Source organism: Chiloscyllium punctatum, chromosome 11 (assembly GCF_047496795.1).
Source record: "Chiloscyllium punctatum isolate Juve2018m chromosome 11, sChiPun1.3, whole genome shotgun sequence".
Classification (NCBI taxonomy): domain Eukaryota; kingdom Metazoa; phylum Chordata; class Chondrichthyes; order Orectolobiformes; family Hemiscylliidae; genus Chiloscyllium; species Chiloscyllium punctatum.
This window is the reverse complement of record NC_092749.1, coordinates 107,005,809-107,026,193: the sequence shown is the minus strand read 5'-3', so window position 1 is coordinate 107,026,193 and position 20,385 is coordinate 107,005,809. Positions and strand designations below refer to the sequence as shown.

The 20,385-nt window shown below is 43.7% G+C and overlaps 1 protein-coding gene across 3 annotated transcripts in view; it reads right to left on the bottom strand.

The window, feature by feature from the left end:
- The window catches only part of plcb1 (phospholipase C beta 1), an 834,527-nt gene that overhangs the window by 30,682 nt on the left and 783,460 nt on the right, over positions 1-20,385 (bottom strand). For 2 of the 3 annotated variants that reach the window (XM_072581462.1, XM_072581461.1), the window contains one exon: positions 14,028-14,114. In XM_072581462.1, coding sequence (XP_072437563.1) covers positions 14,028-14,114 — 87 coding nt within the window. Of the gene's footprint in view, positions 1-1,309; positions 1,396-14,027; positions 14,115-20,385 lie in introns of all 3 variants that reach the window. The other variant, XM_072581463.1, reaches the window with a different exon arrangement.

Below are 20,385 nucleotides of genomic sequence, written 5' to 3'. Positions count from 1 at the left end.
CTGATATTTTAGCCAGACAGTTCCATTATTTTACTTGTTCTCTGCATTGCTGTTGAATACTGTGTGGCTGGTTTCAGGAATCTATCCAACCCTCTGCACCTTAAATGCCTCTCTGGTGATCCTTTGCGTAAAGTAATACCTTTCAACCTATATTGCTCCTGTTTATTATTCATACCACCACCTCCCTTGACTACAACAGTAGCATTTCTGCACAATACTATTTGTTGGCATGAACAATTGTACCTTCCTGAATATGTTCCAGTTTGTGTCAGCCACAGGCAAAACTATTATTTTAAAAGCCAAGAGAATAATAATGTCTAAATGTCCCATTAGGGCTTTGTACTGGCTATAGAAAGACTTGAAGGGAAAAAATGACCATTAAAAGCCTGGAATACATACACATATCCTTCATATTACAATAGAGTGCACTCTTTACTACAGGACTGTAAATCAATGGGCATGCAGCATTAGATTCCAGCAAAATATACTGCCTCTGCTGTGTGAATAGACACCTTCAGCTGGTGTAAAGGCAACAAAAATCATTCTATTGGTAAACCTGAATCTCAAAACAAAGAGAATGTCTCACACTGAAGACATGCCTGTTCCAAATTATTGCACAACTTCAATTTCAGAATTGCGCAGTGTTAAGTCCCCAGCTAATCATTAACTAATTTATAACATGTTCATTAAGAAAATAAAGCTTTGCCTCCAGTTCCTGAATAAATGATTTCTACACCAAAGCCTCCCCTTCCACAGTTCTAACACTTGCAAACGTCCCCCAACTTGCATGCATTGACAGTGTGATTCAGCTTCCTATCTGAGACCCAGCTATAATGCGTACTCTTAAACTGATACATTGAAACAAGCTTCTAGTAAAACAAGCAACCGCAGCCTGTAATTGAACTAGCCCTAACAATATCAGGGGACAAGCGAGTTACTAAGGCAACTCAATCACTCTCATTGGTGGCTCAACTAGATCACGCCCCTTTGCAACACTGCAACTTAGCCAACCCTGAATTACTACTATTTTCTGTTGCTAAGCAGACTCTACTGGGCTTCCTGTTTTCTGAAATGTCCCCTTCAGGCTATTGGTACTAGCAAAGACAAATCATTAATTTTTCACGTTGGATCATACAAACAAATTTGGGATACAGTATCGCAACACCATGTTATTCTCTCGAGTGCTACAGAGATCAGGCATAATAATTTAGAAGACAATCGGTTGAACCAATAATTTCTTTTCAAATAAAAAAAAGGCGCAATGATTGAATTGTGTGCATAATGATTCTTTGTCTTAGTCTGTACTTACAGGGAAAGTAACACAGTGGGCTCTGGGGGGGATTACTCAAGTGCAACATTTTTTTCAGAGTATTCTGCCTCAATGTCTTGAAAATACTGCAGCAAAATGGGGAGAATGAAAATAATATTTACAATAGTAACATCATAGAAATTCACTGAAAACACACAATATTAATCATCTTTTCTCGAAAAGCCACACAGTCATGCTAAATAGCGTCGCATAATATAGAACTATGAAACAATGATTTCAAATGCATCCCTGAAATGTGTCACAAAGTTTTAACGACTTTAGACTGGATTACCCAAGATAATCATTTCAAATAGCTAACCAGACCTTGCTTCATTTTGCTCTGTACGTTACACTACAGCTGTCTCACTGCCTCAGATGAAGCTCAGAGCCCATTAAAAATTTACAGCACGTGCAAGTGCATTTGAAATTCAAACACAGTTGGGAAAGAGTTGCTTTTTAACCTTAATGACAGCGAAATTTAAGTCAATGCTTCGATCCCTAAAGAGAAAGGCCGTAAAAGGTCGATAAATGTGATTCTTGGGTGCCATCTGTTGGTGTAGACATGTCACTGAAACTACAACGGTTGCTTTTTGTTATGAATTTACAACAGAAGCCTCAGCAGTATTATAGAATCCCATTTGGCCCACTGAGTCCACACTGTCCTTCCAAAGAGCATCCCACCCAGGCTCAATCTGCAACTCTGCATTTCCCATGGCTAACCCACCTAACTTGCACGGTGGAAGGAAACATGAGCAGACCCACGAAGGGAGCATGCAAACTCCACACATAGGCTGGAATCAAATCCAGGTCCCTGGTGCTGTGAGACAGCAGGGCTAACCACTGTGCTGTCCTACTGTGATACTTCAATCCCTGTCACAAAACAAAGTGCTGCTTTGTTGACAGAAAATGAGCTTTAAGACGCTTTCAATTCTGTTAGTAAAAACAAATGTATCAAAATGGCTACGGTAGGGGAGTAGTCCATTCAGCCTGCTGCCATGATAACTCTACCTGTTGTATTCCTGTACCCTTTCTCTACATCCCAGAGAATTTCTTTTTAGTTGCTTCGATTTAAATCTCTCTCCACCACACACTTAAGAAGTGCACGCCAGATCCTAACCACCTAGCATGAGGAGAGGTCTTGTGGTGCAGTGGGTAGTGACCTCCACTTAGGGTCCTGAAACTGTGAGGTCAAGTCCCATCCCAGGACTCGATGACCATGGAAGGTGTAGAGCAAGTATCAAGTTTTCTGTTATACCTAGGTTAAGTTGTAAGAGTGAGAGATTTACTTGAATGCTGCCAGGAATGGAGGATTTGAGTTATAAAGACAGGCTGGAACATTTTTCACTGGAACACAGGAGTTTAAAGGGTGCCCTTATAGAAGTATATAAATCATGTGGGCTATAGATAAGGTGAATGGCAGTAGCCTTTTCGCTAGGATGGGGGATTTCAAGACTAGGGGGCATATTTTTAAGGTGAGAGGAGAAAGATTTAAAAAAGACGTGAGGGAGAAGTGTTTTTACACAGAGTGGTTCATGTTTGGAATGAACTGCCAGAGGAGATAGTGGAGGGGGGTTACAGTTACAACGGTTAAAAGACACACATAAGGAATTTTTGGAGGGATATGGGCCAGGAGCAGGCAGGTGGGACTAGTTTAGTTTGGGGATTATGGTCAGCATGGACGGGTTGGACTGAAGGGTCTGTTTCTGTGCTGTATGACTCTAACTGCCCGAACATTGAGAGTTGCTGCAGAACAGCTTCTCCATATTGCAGGATTCCATGAGCAAACATTGTCCCTGTTCTAACAGGCTACACACGCACACACACACACACACGCACACGTAAACACGCACACACACACATGCAAATCCACACGTTCTGTGTAAAAATGCTTTTACTTTTATGCCCCTTTTGTTCTTCTGTCAAACTTTTCAATCTTCCTTCTCAGATACCTGACCCTCCTGGAAAATACTGACTACATCAATGTGTTCACTTAAGCTCTTGCCTATTGTAACTCAGACAGGATTATTGGTTATTTTTTGTCTCATTTATATAATTATGCATTTGTTCTGAAAAGTACTCATTGGTTTTTAATTTCCTGAATAACGTTAAGTTTTTCTTTGATCCTATAATCCCCTCCTTAAAGCACCTTCTTCAAACCGGATGGTTTCGTATACAGGCTTGTCCAGAATACATCAAAGCTCTGACCAACTGGGAAATGCATGGACTTGGAGATTAGTTCAAGACAATCTGTTTCAGATTCTATGATTAATTAATGGGCTTTAGTTATTAATCCATTGTTTCTTGAGGTTAAAAGGCATTACAGTTAAAAACAGCCATATTTTATGCCCACAAATAAATTCATGAACACAAAAGATGAAATACTCCATCGACTGAGATGAAGGAGCTCAGTTATGTCAATAGATCGGAGAGGTTGAAGTTGTACTCTTAAAGAGAAGAGGTGAACTGGGGGCAGTATAGTGGTTCAGTGGTTAGCACTGCTTACTGTGCCAGTGGACCCAGGTTCAATTCCACCCTTGGGTGACTGCGTGTGTGGAGTGTGCACATTCTGCTGTGTCATAGAGTCATAGAGATGTACAGCATGGAAACAGACCCTTCGGTCCAACTCGTCCACGCCGAGCAGATATCCCAACCCAATCTAGTCCCACCTGCCAGCACCCGGCCCATATCCCTCCAAACCCTTCCTATTCATATAACCATCCAGATGCCTCTTAAATGTTGCAATTGTACCAACCTCCACCACATCCTCTGGCAGCTCATTCCATACATGTACCACCTTCTGTGTGAAAAAGTTGCCCCATAGGTCTCTTTTATATCTTTCCCCTCTCACCCTAAACCTATGCCCTTTAGTTCTGGACTCCCCGACCCCAGGGCAAAGACTGCCTATTTATCCTATCCATGCCCCTCATAATTTTGTAAACCTCTATAAGGTCACCCCTCAGCTTCCGACGCTCCAGCCCCAGCCTGTTCAGCCTCTCCCAGTAGCTCAGATCCTCCAACCCTGGCGACATCCTTGTAAATCTTTTCTGAACCCCTTCAAGTTTCACAACATCTTTCCGATAGGAAGGAGATCAGAATTGCACACAATATTCCAACAGTGGCCTAACCAATGTCCTGTATAGCCGCAGCACGACCTCCCACCTCCTGTACTCAATATTCTGACCAATAAAGGATTTCATGGGTTTCCTCCCCCACTCCACGGATGTGCAAGTTAGATGGATTGGCCATGCTAAATGGTTCCCTCGTGTCCAGGATGTGCGGGTTAGGGTTGATTGGCCATCCTAAATTGCATGTGTAGGCGAGGTGGGTTAGCCATGGGAAATGCAGGGTTACAGGAATATAATGGGATGGGGGGTGGGGTTATCTGGTTGGGATGCTCTTTGGATGGTCAGCGTGGACTTGATGGGCTGAATGGCCTGCTCCCACAACATAGGGATTCTATGAACTGATCAAGATCCTCAAAATAATGAGGGATCCACACAGAGCCGACATGAACAAACCATTCTGTTTGATCAAAGACCATTATTTGTGAACATAGTCACCACAGACACAATCTGTTGGTCTTTACTTTAACCACTGTGATTATTGTACGATGTCCTTTAATTGACAACATAAGCAATGCCGACATTCCCCGATAGAGATGGAGAAAGGTCAGTGTTGGAGTGGGAGCGAGAGATAGAGTGAGATTAAGAAATGTGTGATGGAGGTCTGTTTGTTTAGTTGGGCTGGTTAGCAATGTAGAGTGACATCGACAGCATTCCTGCACCATTGACACGGTGAAATCTCTCCTGAGCAATGGTGACTGGTATGTTAAACTCACCACCAGATATCTCTCTCTCTCTCGAATGACAAAGCAAACTTAGGGTCCTCTGGTACTATGGTAACCTTTGCTTTCATGTGAGGGGAAAGAGAGAGGGAGTTGGAAAGGAATGAGAGAAGGAGCTTAATTCTGGATCTAATCCTGAAACTGCAAATGAGCCTGACACATACTGACATGCCCATACTCTTTCCCTCCACAAAAAGCTATCCACACACGTGCAGGGAGGGGATGGAAAACCCACACTTAAAAAGGCAATCTGTCTCAGAGCCCTGACTGTCTTATGAATTTCATCAAGGTTTGGTCAGGGCATGCATGGTCAGAGGTGAATACAAGATTAGTAACTCTTTATTTTGCCCCTGTTCCGATAAGCCCTTCCCCCTTCTGGGATGACAAGAACTTAGGGTATAGTCTGTCTCCCTCTCTTGCTGTCCTCCTTAGAAATGGTAATTTTTAAAAAAAGTTTAGTTAGTTGGCCCTTCTGTTCTGCACATTTATTCATTACTCAACCTCTTAAAAGATCAAGTTATTGACTTTGATTTTTCCTGAGTAAGACGGTTATGTTTTCCTTGCACTTTTTATTTAAGTTCATGTTTCGTGGTGTGTCAGCTCCCAGGCAGTTCTTTGCTGCGGTTCCTGCTAAAGGAAAATGGGAGGCTCACACAAAGTGTAATCACTGCTCGGAGAACTGGCAGGAAGGGGTTACTTTGCTCCATTAGAGATGGGGAATGTTGGGACAGCCTCAGCGTGAGGGGATGACTCTTTAAAACTGAGATGAGTAGGAACTTCTTCAGCCAGAGGGTGGTGAATCGGTGAATCTTTGGAACTCCATTGCTGCAGAGGGCTGTGGAGGCCAAGTCATTATGTGCACTTAAAATGGAGATAGATAGATTCTTGATTCTTAAGGGATGTGGGAAGAAGGCAGGAGAATGGGGTTGAGAAACATATTAGCCGTGATCGAAATGGTGGTGCAGACTCAATGGGGGCCGAATGGCATTGTTCTGCCATTCTGGAAATGCTCAGCATGTCTGGCAGCACATGAGTGGAACAAAACTCAGAAACCCTTCATCAAACATGAAGCGTTAACTGCTTCTCCGTCCGCTGTTGCTGCCTGGTCTGAGTCAAAAAAAATTCTATTGTTATTTCAGATTTTCAGCATCTGCGTTATCTTTCTTTCTATTATATGTGCTCCACTCTGGATATGTGTAAGTGTTACTTGTTTCAAATCAAATGAGAAAATATTTAAATGTAAATTATTCTCCCAGTTAACGAATACATTGCGGAGTGGACTCGATGAGCCAAATGGACTTACTTCAACTCCTATTTCTTATGTTTTTATGAATAAGAATAGTACATTATCTCAGGTGAATTAGGGTTATGGTTTGGGTGCAAATTTAATGGGAGGTTTTGCTATCGCTAAATGTGTAAGTGAAGTTGGGTGCCAATGGAATATACAATTGTTAGTTCAAGATGCTCTCATTGTACTTGGGATGATTGTTCATGGTGCAAGTGAGGTTCAAGAGTTTTGATGTCACTGTTGGGGTATTGTAGTGGGTCTGATCAAAGAAATGGACTTGATTGCATAATAAAAACAGCCAAATTCTGTGCAATTGTTTGACAAAGATTTGGTTGGAAAGTGTTTCATATTGAAACCTGAGTTTCCCATAGACACAGAGTACAAAAGCCAAAAGATTTTGCTGAACCAATATGAAACTGTTCAACACAACTGTGATTATGGTTCCCCATTCTTGCATCCAAAGAATGTGAGGGGAGGGTTAAAAGTGAGGGAAGAATAAAGGTTCTGGAAACAAGCAAATTATCAGTGTCCATGAATACTCTCCAGGGCAAATGATAAGAAGATACGGGATATATACATAAGCTTGAAGGGCCCATTTTCCCCTTCCCTATATTATTTTCACACCCGGGACTTTGCCTTAGGGAAGACCAAGGGTGCAGGCATGCCCAGTAATGTGACGGCAGTTCATTCAGCACAATATTCCAGCGCTTTGAAATACGATAAAACATGGTGGGACTGTACCATGGTGGTAAGATCCAAGTTTCTATGCCAGCACAAGCCTTGAAGATCGATTGTTTCTCAGCTCCAAGTTGGTTTTATTGCATAACAAGTTGGTTGGGGCGGGGGATGGGGTGGGCGGTCACACAACCTCAATCCAGCAGTTGGGCTTTGTGGGTCATGCTGCAGGTGCTATCTCAACTCAGGCTGGTCACTTTCAAAGGACAGAACAACCTACCATATAGACAGCTCGCAGAGTAACTTAACCAATGGAGATAGTGTAAATGATAGAGATTCACCTTTGTCTTAGAGTCATAGAGATGTACAGCATGGAAACATACCCTTTGGTCCAACTCGACCATGCTGACCAGATATCCCAACCCAATCTAGTCCCACCTGCCAGCACCCGGCCCATATCCCTCCAAACCCTTCCTATTCATATACCCATCCAGATGCCTTTTAAATGCTGTAATTGTACCAGCTTCCGCCACTTCCTCTGGCAGTTCATTCTAGACGTGCACCACCCTCTTGTGTGATAAACTTGCCCCGTAGGTCCCTATTATATCTTTCCCCTCTCACCCTAAATCTATGCTCTCTAGTTCTGGACTCCCCTATCACAGGGAAAAGACCTTGTCTATTTACCCTATCCATGCCCCTCATAATTTTACAAACCTCAGCCTCCGATGCTCCAGGGAAAACAGCCCCAGCCTGTTCAACCTCTCCCTATAGCTCAAATCGTCCAACCCTTGCAACATCCTGGTAAATCTTTTCTGAACCCTATCATAAAATTACCACATTTTTGGTTTATGCAAAGCAATAAGGCAAGTGTGAAAATACAGAACAACATTTTGATGTGGGAGTCATTGGCATGGTCAGAATTTACTGCCTTCCCCTCGTTTCCCTCGATCTGGCAGTAGCAAACCAGCTGCTGTAATGTGTACGTCATAGTGGGGGAAGTTCCAGGCATCATTCGCTCATTATCATTTTGAAATGGAAATTGATACATTGTGCAGGATCACAGGGAAATGGTGGGAGAATGGTAACAAATCATGAAGCTCATTCTGAGAGCCAGTATTGACACTGAGTGGCCTTCTCCTATCCTGTAAAACATCTGAGATTCTGTGTACTTATCACAACACAAAAATCTAAAGTGCAACATTCCCAAATCTCATTAATTCCAATATTCCACATGCTATATTGCAAAGCAATAGTTCTGAAAGAATAAATGTTGAGTTGTATTGATCTCCACCCAACTGGGTGGTGTCACACAGTCTTTGCGTAGAGAAGGAGTGTGCGTGCAGCATAAAGTCCCAACGGAGTCCAACGCGACATACCTGACTCTGTATCATTGCAATTATTCTTAACCAGTGAATGTTAAATATATCGATTGCTACAATGCAATAAACCACACCCCATATGTCACGCAAGTGTTTCCTCTTGTTAAGACACTATCATGGTCTATCCTTTGCCACTAACAATTAGAATGTCCTTAGATTCAGCGTGGAGAGCAAGTGTCCAGGGCCCTTGTATCTAAGTGGTATTGACCATTCCTCTGAGCCAGGAGGCCTGTGTTTAAGTCTCACAAGGTCTAGAGGTATGCAAATAGCATGTCTGGACAAGTTGATTAGAAAATATTTAGAGGGGAAGTTTGGTGTTTTTGTGGTGCAGTGGCAGTGTCCCTACATCCGGGCTAGGACACCAGGATTCAAGTCCCACCTGCTCCAGAAGTGTGTCAATACATTTCTGAACAGGTTGATCAGGAAAATAACGAGGGAGAAATTTTGGTGCTGAGAATGATTCCAGTCACAGGCCATCAGTGGTTGGTTAATCAGAGAAACTAGGACTTGTTGGCATCTGAAAAAATGACAGTGGCCATCTTCCAACATAGCACCAGGAAAACAAGAGACCTAGTTACATCTTTCGTCGTCTTGTGTGATTCTCCACTTATCCCTCTGTAGACAAGTGATTAAAATGTTTGTGGGGAACATGAAGCGATCTTGAGATGTTAATTCTCACTTTGCACATGCTGAGATTTGCGAATGAAGTTGACGATACTGACTGTATAACAGTCAGCTTTATGACCTGAAGAACTTTGAGGCCCTATTGTGAATTGCCCTATCATTTAATTTATTTGATAACACTAACATTGTGTTGCTTAACATTGCAATACTACATTTATATTTCACCAGTGAAAACTCAATTAATGCCAGTGCTAAGGACATTAGATCAACTCCCTTAAGTTTAATAATATTTAATATGCGTGCATTGTAATGTCATGGTAATGAACAAAATGCCCTCATGGGTGTGTTATTTTTGATTAGGAATTATATAGTAATATTTCCATTCCTTTTTAAAGACCTCTGCATTCTTCTGAAAGTGACGTGATTAGAATTGTGAATTGTGATCTAGAACGTGAGAGGAGATGGAGTGGGTGAAAAATTGTCGAGCTCCAAATCTGTGCAGAACAAACATGAGCTTCAACTTCTGATGTCCTGAAGAACACTCAACAATTTATTTTTCATCCCTCACGTAATAATAACATTTCACTCAAGAAACAGGATCAAAGGGAAAATGCCATCGTCTGCATCTTTAATGACTGGACTTTGAGGTTTTACAGCTTTGTCTTTATTGTGTATTTCAAATTGCCCTGATATATTGATTAGAATTTGTAACTCATCACAATTAGAAGCTGGGCGAAGGGTACCGCTGACATCGTGCATAGCTTGTTTTAGCAATGTTCAATAGCTGCAATTAATAATATGAAAATTGCAATTGTATTTCAAAAATGGTTTACCTCCCATCACAGTTAGCTGATGTTAAAGGCTGGGATGGTATCTGGGCAACAACAGGTGCATGTACAGCACCTTCAGAAGTGCAATTGGACTTGGTCATGTTCAAACATTTATAGTGCAACCATACGAGGCAGGACTATAGCCAGTTTAGATTAGATTCGATTCCCTACAGTGTGGAAACAGGCCTTTTGGTCCAACCAGTCCACACCGACCCTCTGAAGAGTAACCCACCTAGACCCATTTCCTTCTGACTAATGTACCCAACACTATGGGCAATTTAACATGACAAATTCACCTGACCTGCACAAATTGGACTGTGGGAGGACACTGCAGCACCCAGAGGAAATCCACGCAGACACAGGTAGAATGTGCAGACTCCACCCAGACAGTCGCCTGAGGCTGTAATCTAACCTGGAACCCTCAAGCTGTGAGGCAGCAGTGCTAACCACTGAGCCACCGTGCTGCCCCAAATGTTTAGGCAAGATTAGATAACCTACAGTGCAGAAACAGGCCCTTCAGCCCAACTAGTCCACCCTGACACTCTGCAAAATAACCCACCAGACCCACTTCCCTCTGACTAAGCCACCTAACACTATGGGCAATTCACCAGACCTGCACATCATTGTGACTGTGGGAGGAAACCAGAGCACCCGGAGGAAACCCATGCAGACACGGGGAGAACATGGAAACTCCATGCAGACCGTCGCCCAAGGCTAGAATTGAACCTGGGACCCTGGCGCTGGGAGGCAGAAGTGCTAACCACTGAGCCACCGTGCCAGCCATTGCTGTGCGACTGTACCCATTGCTATGAACACTCGAGAGGTAGGGTTACTTCTCTGTATTTCAGTTAGCTCAGTGACTGCCCTTGCGGTTTAATAACCTGCAAAATGAGAAAGGGAAGCAGACTTGGCAATATGAACACCATCTGTGGTGGAGGAGGACATTGGGACATGGTTTTGATTGTGCAGAGCATCTGGGTTTCTGTCGCCCTGAGGTAGTAGCCAGGGTGCACCCTGCTGCCCGAGCCTGCTGGCATTGCACAGCTGGGGGCTTTAGGTCTCCACCTGGGGAAGTGGACTCACCCCTGGAAATACTGACCAATTTTCTAACTGCCTGCTTTCAGGTCCCAATAGCGCCACCAGGGATGGTGGCCATTCTGGGGATAGCTGCCAGTCTCCAACAATGGGATGCCAAGAAGCTGGAGTTATACATCAGTGGGTTGGGGTTTTGGTGGTGAGGGAGAGGAAATATAAGAGATGGAAGACCTTAAGGGAGTAAATTCTGATGGGCATGCCCCCATTTTTGCCCTACACATACATGGTTCTAGATTAGAATGGTGCTGGAAAAGCACAGCAGTTCAGGCAGCATCTGAGGAGCAGGAAAATCAATGTTTCGGGCAAAAGCCCTTCATCAGGAATGGCACATACATGCCCAGTGAAAGCTGCCAGGCTGGACACTTAATGTGGGACTATTCTGCTCTTGGTGAAATCCCAGTGGCAGTGAGCTAAGGCCCTTAAATCCCATTGATTGGCAATGTAACGGTTTCAGTTGGCGCATGGCTAGCAGATGTCTTTCCAGCGATTAATAAAGTTGCAGTGGTGGGTGGGGGTGAGGATGGATGGGTGGGTTGCCTATTTTTATACCTCATTGACTGACCTACCTGGGGAAATATCAGGGAGTGGGACTGCTTAGAAAGAACTGGTATAGAATGGTCTCAGTCTATAAATGTTGTGATGTAACATTTGTCATGGAATTGTTCATGGACTGTGGTGCATAATAGATAATGGTGAGTAAGCAACGGATTCTACTGAAACCCATGGGACACAAAATGGGAAGTGATTCACCGTCACTGATATTGTGTTTGTGTCCAAGATAAGTGTCAGCCACAATGACATTGGTGATTCAGTATTTTGTAGTCCAGTGGCCAGAATAAGAACAGATGAAATGACAGCCATGAATCATCGACTTCCTCAGCTAATCATCAAAGTGGGATAAATTCAATCTCTTAATCACATTGTTAAGGCTTATTAATGTAATTGTTAAGGTTAAACAAAACGAGTGGTGGATATTAAGTGTGTTTGAGCTCATCTAGTCGGGAATGGCTGTGATACTGAGGTGTGAGACTAAGGAAGTGAATAAACTCTTACTGCAAAGTAAAGCTCTGCACCATGGTTTCTCCCTCACCTGCTAGCTTGAATTTATTAACTCAATTCATTTCATTCTCTCAGGGGCTCTTGTGATACAGTGGTAGTATCTCTATCTCTAAGCCAAGAGGTCTGCGTTCAAACCCCACCAACTCCAGAGTTATGTCATAACATCTCTGTATAGGCTGATTAAAAACTACACTTTATCCTTTCCCTCAATATTGGTAGTCAGCACAGAGCACAATAGAACTCTTTACTTCAGTGAGCATTTTCTTTCTCACTTTTAAATACACCAATAGGTATTCTTTAACCATTAATCAGAAGCTTATCACAAAAAAGAAACAAATATAATCTGAACCAAGCTCTTTAAACATAGAATACATGTTTGAAAGATCTTAAACACACAGCAGAATAATGTCTCATTTATTCTATAAATTTATAGCAAGTGAAAGCTAGAGTAATGGCCCTTCTGAATCAAATCTTTGAGTTTGACTTAACATCTTCTGTCTTGTAAACTGTGAAGTCTTCTTACATAAATACTCTCAAATTTGGAAACTTAGATGTTCTGAATGTTTTAAATATTTGCCAGTTTCTGACCAAACAGAAACTCTCACACCAAGTAATGGGGCTTTCCCTGAACCGTCTTAACCTCCTTGCTAAGAGAGAAATTGTATTTGCTTTCGACCCTAGACAGGTCTCCTTCAAAAAAACTGCCCTAAAAGCTCTCAGTCTTTGAATTTTTTAAGCTACGATCAATTCTTTATTATTCTAAACCAAAAGCAAGCTAATGCCTATCAATGTGAACACTTCCCCAACCCGTCCCTGTTGTAACCCCCACTGTATCAACAATCTTTTCGTAAAAGTCCACGGGGCTTGTTGTCTTCTGTTCTCCAATACATACTGGACTAAGTCATGGTCCCGGAAAAGACACTGTGACTATATATTTTTAAAAAAACCTTCACAAAAGTAACCAATACCCCTATGCCACTAGTTTGAAAATCCCAAACCTAAAAATTATATGAATGTATCAATAAATCGCACACTTTTCAGTGCCTTATCTTATAAATTCCCCGGAATAGAAACAGTCAAAGCCCACACAATTGCAACACAAAATGATGAGATTAATTCTGAAACATCAAGAAATAGTAACAGGCAGAGACCATTTAGTCCAGTGAGCCTGTTTCACCATACAGTATAGTCACAACTGGTCTTTAGGCTTCAACTGCATTTTCCCGCCTGCTTCCCGTCCTGCCTAAATTGGCCTTAAATATGTTCAAGAATGGTCAATCCAAATTCCATGAAGTCCATGTCATTCATGAAGTGAGTTCTCCTCATTTCAGTCTGAAATGATCAACCATTTATTTTGAGACTCTTTCCCCACTACTCTCAGCACCTCCCCACTATCTTAAGATTCCTTGACCAGCAGAAACAACTTCTTAACATCTACCCTGTCAGGACCTTCCAGAATCTTGTATGTTTCACCTCTCACTCCTCTCTGGTTCTTCTAGAATCCAGAGAGTATAGGCCCAATTTACTCAGCTGCTCATCAAAGGTCAACACCTCATTCCTCCCACCCTAATCCCCGGACCAATCGAGTGAACACTTTCTCTTCCATCTTGAGTGTGAGTGTTCATATCCTTCAGCATGGATTAAGGTGTGCATGTATTGACCATGTTAGACCACAGAAATGTAAGGGAATGGAGCAAAATTGAATATAATAGGCAGTCAATTCTGGCTGACAGATCACAGCTCACCCTTAACATACCTAACATCCATCTTAGAGCAGCAGAGGATAACAACTGTAAACAAAAGGCCCTCTAAATGCAACATTTCTGCTTCATTCTTGGAGGTTTCTTGGGTATATTACTGATAGCCCCTTAATCATGTCTTATTTAGTTCTACACTTTAGCCAGTTCCAGACACGGAATTGTACCTTAGGTTTCTCGTCCAGAATTTGCTGACGCACTTCTTTGTGTTTGTCCACCAACTTCTCTTGCCTTTTGCTCTGTGCGTCTTCCAACTGGGGAAACAAGAAACAAATGTGAAGTGCCATCTGTGGAAAGAGTGATGACTCATTCCAGATTAATGGTAAGACATAATCACACACGACAAGGGTGTCTGACGAGCTTTGTTAGAAAAATTGCACCCGAGAGTCACAGGGATCGCAAACTGTGATTAGCCTGAGACTGTTTAACAAAATGCAGACAGCACTGCAGCTCAGGTGATGCATTCTCACCGTCAACATGTCTTTGCCTGTCCTGCTGCTCCTCAGTTATTTGTGAGACACGGTGGCTCAGTGGTTAGCACTGCTGCATCACAGAGACCTGGGTTCAATTCCAGCCTTGGGTGACTGTATGGGTTTCCTCTGGGTGCTCCGATTTCCTCCCACAGACCAACAATAGGTGGATTGGCTATGCTAAATTACCCACAGTGTCAGGAGTGTGTAGGCTAGTATGCTTAGGTAAGGGAAATGTGGGGTTACAGGGATAGGGTTGGTGTGTGAGTCTGGGCAGGATGCTCTTCAAAGGGTCAATGTGGACTTGATGGGCTGAATGGCCTGTTCCCTCCCTGTAGAGATTCGATCTGGTGGAAGGCTGAGCATTTTCACTTGGAGTGTCCCTAAAATTTGCCATTTGGTAAGCCCCACTTAGAACCACCTGACCCCTCTTTGACAGAAGTACAATGTGACTGGAATAAGCGCTGGTAGTCAGGCAAGAAGCAAATCTGACCAGGGAATCAATGAAAACATGGGAGAGAGCATGACACTACACTGGAGACCTGGGTGAAGAGGAATTGGATGGTGCAGTAGTCATGGAGGTCAATACGCCACCTATCTGTAATAATCAGGACTCCAACTCATCCAACATTCATATTCCCCAATACAGCCTCATGCACTTAACAAAAGGCTCACACACTGCCAGCTCTTCAACGCATCAACCTAACACTTCCCTCTCCCTTTGCGGTTGGAAGCCTGTCAGAAAAGCTGGGGTCACTGTCAGCAAGGAGTCTAGTGCAAACTTGACACGGGGCATAGTGATGCAGTTTCAGGTTTTCTGTGTTAGTCCATGTAAGTATACGGCAGAGTAGGGTTCTTGTGACACAGATATCTTGAAGTTTATTTATGAGGCTGCAATATCACAAAGTTAAAGTCTGATTTCTGTATTTATTGATCTTATTGTAAATTATAGATAGATAACTGCTATACAAGAGGATGACTGAAGTTCAGGTGGAATATTGGAATGTTACATGTTGCGATGCCTGAAAAGGACAGGCCAGTCTGATGTGGAATCTACACCATCATACACCACTTGGCACAGAGCTGGGAGACCATGCTTTCCAGCATGGAAGTGCTAGGCCAACCCATTCACCCTCTTGTGACTGTAGCCATGGTGGCTCAACAAACGCAGCTACTAAATGTCTGAGTACTGTAGTGGAAGCTCAGAGTAGAATCCCTACAGTGTGGAAGCAGATCATTTGGCCCACTAGTCCAAGTGACCCTCCAAACAGCATCCCACCTAGACCAAACCTTCTATCCTATTCCCAAAACTCTACATTTCCCAAGGCTAACCCAACAAGCCACAGGGCACTTTAGCATGGCCAATCCACCCTAACCCACACATCTTCTAACGATGGGAGGAAACCGGAGCACACAGAGACAACCCATGCAGACATTGGGAGAACATGCAAACTCCACACAGACAGTCACCCAAGGCTGGAATTGAACCTGGGTCGCTGGTGCTGCGAGACAACAGTGTTAGCCACTATGCCACCGTGCCACCCAGTACAACAGCAAGACTGAGCAGCACAGTTTGCAAAGCTGAGTGTGCCTGGCAGACCAGCAATCCGCCCTGTGAGGGTCACTCTGGGTTTTTGAGGAGCCACCTTAGTGGCTCCATAGAGTTCGAGGCCTCCTGTCCTCTCTCAGGATGCCCTCATTCACCCTCCTACCCTTGACTCTGCCCCATTACCCTCGTCATTCTCAACTGGCCCAGATGCCTGCTGCCTACGTTGAAATGGCAAGTGATGCCAGGCTTTGAAAACCCAGGGCTTCTTGAGATCACCCTGGAAGGGCGTCTGAGAATGATCAGCCTTCCACCAGTGATGCTGCAAGTCACCGCTGAAGCAATGCACAGGAGCACCAGAACTGGCAAGGAGAGGCACACGCAAGACCAGAATGAGCAAGGTCTCCTCGCACAACACATAGCATTTCATTTATAAGTGTGGTTCAGGGTCTTTATTCCATGACGGGTTTTTATTTTGCATCCTGACCCAGTGACTTATGGAAGACAGAGTATGGGGTATTGGTGGATGGGGAGATAGAATTGTCTTCACCAGTTCTGCATCTGATGCTTTCTTCATGGTCTGTTGCTGATCAGATAAATAGTGGCAAGGGCTAACCTTTTATTATGGACAGGATGCACGAATGGGAGCAGACCACCTTGGGTCTTAACACCGCTGCAAAGTGGCAGAAGCATTGCTTCAGTGTGCCAGTGGCCTGCACCATCATATTTCCTGTGGCACCAATATCCCCAATGTACTGTTGCTGTATGTCCACATAGTATGGCTTGTGGTCCAGAATCATCAGTCACATAGTCAGGGGGTAACACTTGATCCCCTAGTTACCACCCTTTGGTTTTGTAAGATCATTCGAATACAGCTGGCTGTATGTATGGACTGCCACATGTGTAGGAAGTCACCTAAAGAACATGAGAACTAGGAGCAGAAGGAGGCCATTCTGCCCCTCCACCATTCAGTACAATCATGGCTGATCTTGTCTCAACCTTATCTTCACTTTCCTGCCTGCTCCCATGACCCTACAGCCATTAATAATTTTAAGAAACCGTCTATCTCCTCATTACATTTATTCAGTGTCCACTGCCCTCTGGGGAAGTGAATTCCACAGATTCATGAGCCTTTGAGGAAATTCCTCCTCATCTCTGTTTTAAATCTTGCTACCCCTTATCCTAAAACTATGACCTCTCTCGTTCTAGATTACCCCACAATTCACCTTATACATGGTCTTGAGCACCTTACACTGAGGCATCTTACGTACCTCAATTAGATCTTCACTCATCCTTCTCAACTCCAAAGAGTGTAGGCCTGACCTGCTTAGCATCTCCTGAAGAAACAAGTCTCTCAACGCTGGAATTAATCAAGTGAACCTTCTCTGATCTGACTCTGATGTAATTCCATCCTTGGTTGATGGCTTTAATTGAGGAGCAGGAGAATCAACGTTTCGGGCATAAGCCCTCATCAGAACTTGGACATCCTGTTGAAGGGCTTATGCCCGAAATGTTGATTCTCCTGCTCCTTGGATGCTGTCTGACCTGCTGTGCTTTTCCAGCACCACCCTCTTGACTTTGATCTCCAGCATCTGCAGTCCTCACTTTCTCCTGACGGTTTTAATCCACATGATGCTTTGTCCCGCACCAGCTTGACACGGAGAAAGTGGAATCTCCTTTGGTTCTGGTACAAGGCAGAGTTGGCACACAGCACCATCAGAATGAGATGCATCCACAATCAATGGTTCCCTGTACCCTGAGAACAACTGCAATCGCAGAAAAACTGCATGCTCTGGAGGAACTCCTGAGGAACCCTGCCGAACAACAGCTAGGGAACCCCGTGCACACTTTACTGTCCTCCGTTGTATGACTTTCTGACTTGAGCACAAAACTTGGCGCTCCACCAAAGAACAACGACAATCAGCAGGAACACTGGCGGGCTCTCTCCAACTGCTTCTCTCTGGAAATTAAGAATTAAAACTATTCCTGATGAGGGGCTTTTGCCCGAAGCGTCGAGTTTCCTGCTCCTCGGACGCTGCCTGACCTGCTGTGCTTTTCCAGCACCACTCTGAATTAAGTGCGGCTGTCAGGTTTGTTTCAGTTCTGAAGAAGTCACACTGGACTCGAAATGTTAACCCTGTTTCTCCCTCCACGGAGAGTTTCTCCAGCACCTTCTAGTTTTTCTTTCAGATTTCTCACACCTGCAGGACTGTGCTTTTACTTTAATAAAAGGTAACTGGCTCTCATTGAGCAGAGCAATATCTTGTGAACGCCCTCTGGAAAACGCAAGGTTGCAAATAGCTCCAGTTCCAGCCATCAAGCACAGGGTTAAAAAATCATCTTCACAGCCATTGGCAATGTTGTCCCTGCCCTCCAGTTGTGTCAAGTTGAAGAACAGTAACTCCAGCAGTTTTTGTTATTAGCCTTGAAGTTGGTGGTCCTTGCTTAAACATTAGAAATGGAAAAAACAAAGTCCGTCCAACAGACGTTAAAGTTCAGTTTGAAAGGTAGCAACCACCTATTGAGGTAACTCTCCAACTCACAGCCACAAGTGTCTGTCAGCAGCAGCAGCAGCATCACCAATAGGCCTTAGACACCACCTTCCAAACCTATGTCCGTTACCACCTAGAAGGTCAAGAGCAGCAGATACATGGGAACATAGCCACCCGCAAGTTCTCCTCCAAGCCACTCACCCTCCTGCCTTGCAAATATATTGCCGTCCCTTCACTGTCACTGGGTCAACATCCTGGAACTCGCTCCCTATTTGTGGATCTGTGTACTGCAGCGGGTTCAAGAAGGCAACTAGGGATGGACAATAAATACTGGTCCAACCAGGAGCGCCCACATTCCATGAGTGACTACAAAAAGTCTCAATGGTGTCTGGCCAAAGTGGACAGTGCATATGATCTCAAAGGCAGTACAGGCGCTATGAGATGTTGTAGCTCACATCATTTGGTTACATGTTTCCACCCAAATAACAATTTCTGACACAACTGAACTTACCTGGAAGAAAAAAAAGTTCTCATACTTTCTATGTTTTGCATTTCCTGTTTAAAACTCATGTGTAAGACATGGCCATTAAGTCTACCACATGTTAAAATGTTTGTTATTGCTCTTGGTAATCGTCATAGTCCCATCAGACCATAGGGCTGCTCTCTCATAGAGAGAGAGAGAGAGAGAGAGACAACTGGTGGTGACTTTAACCTGGGGGTCACCACACCACAGGCGAGGAGAGAGATTCAGAAGGAGGCATCTTCACGGTAACTTCAAAACTCACCGCAAATGATTATGAAACTGATTATGAAACGTTGCTTGTCAGAATTTCACTCTCGCAAAATGTTCACGGTTAAGGCTGAAAAATGATCCCCTGTTCTGTTTACGTCATTGAAATGTCTCCAGCCTCATAAGGAAGCCACATTACGGTGATGTGCCGTCTCCCAAAATAAACAGTCCACATTCCTCATTTTGCTTTTTCAGGCTGAGACAGATGGTTCTGATTTAGACATTTTGGGAACGAAAGATCCTGTGAACTGATGCAGATTCCAGATTAAAAATACAACTTGCAAGATATTCATTTCTGCAGAGGTTAATGCCATTTCATTCTTTCATCTCTGCATTGGTTCGTGCTTCTCTGTGGAAGTGAACCTCCTCTCTATAGCAACACCGGAGGTGATGTCATGGTCACTCAGTGTGGCCCATTGGAGCAACCTGGTGACGTGCCCTTTGACATTTTTGATGAGCATGCCCTTTGACCTTTTTGTGGGCATTGCTGATCATTCAACATTTATTGTCCACCCCTAATTGCCCTGCTAGGAGTTAAGTGTTAAACACATTGCTGAGAGTTTGGAATCACATGTAGGTTAAACTAGCTATCCTTCCCAAAGAAAAATGAACCAGATGGGTTTTTATACAGTCGGTTACACGGTAGTGTTTTTTAGTTTCAGACTTTTCTTTGAATTCAAATTACCACCGTCTGCCACAGTGGGATTGGAACACACACTCTCTCAGAGTATGCTTCTGGATTAACAATATTATCACTGCATCCACTAGAGTGAGGGTACTCTGGACGTAATCCCCAGTGTGTGCTGGAATTAGGCTGTGAAAGATCAGGATGCTCCAAATCCATCTGTGCAGGGTTGGTCAATATCCCACAATGCAAATGGTCAACCTCAAGAGGACTGATGTTGGCGCCATTTGTCTAGTAGTCAAGAGGCCAAGATTAAGATGCTGCATGGAATACCAGTCAGATGAACATTGCTTGGCAGTACGGAATAGTATGGAAGCAAACCATTCAGCCCATTGAGTCCACACTGACCATCTGGAGAATACCCCACCCACTTATTCTGTATTTCCCATGGTTAATCCATCTAAACTGCACATTCTTGGACACTACGGGCAATTATCATGGCCAATCCACCTAACCTGCACATCTTTGGACTGTGGGAGGAAACTGGAGCACCCAGAGGTAACCCACGCAGACACGGGGAGAATGTGCAAACTCCACACAGA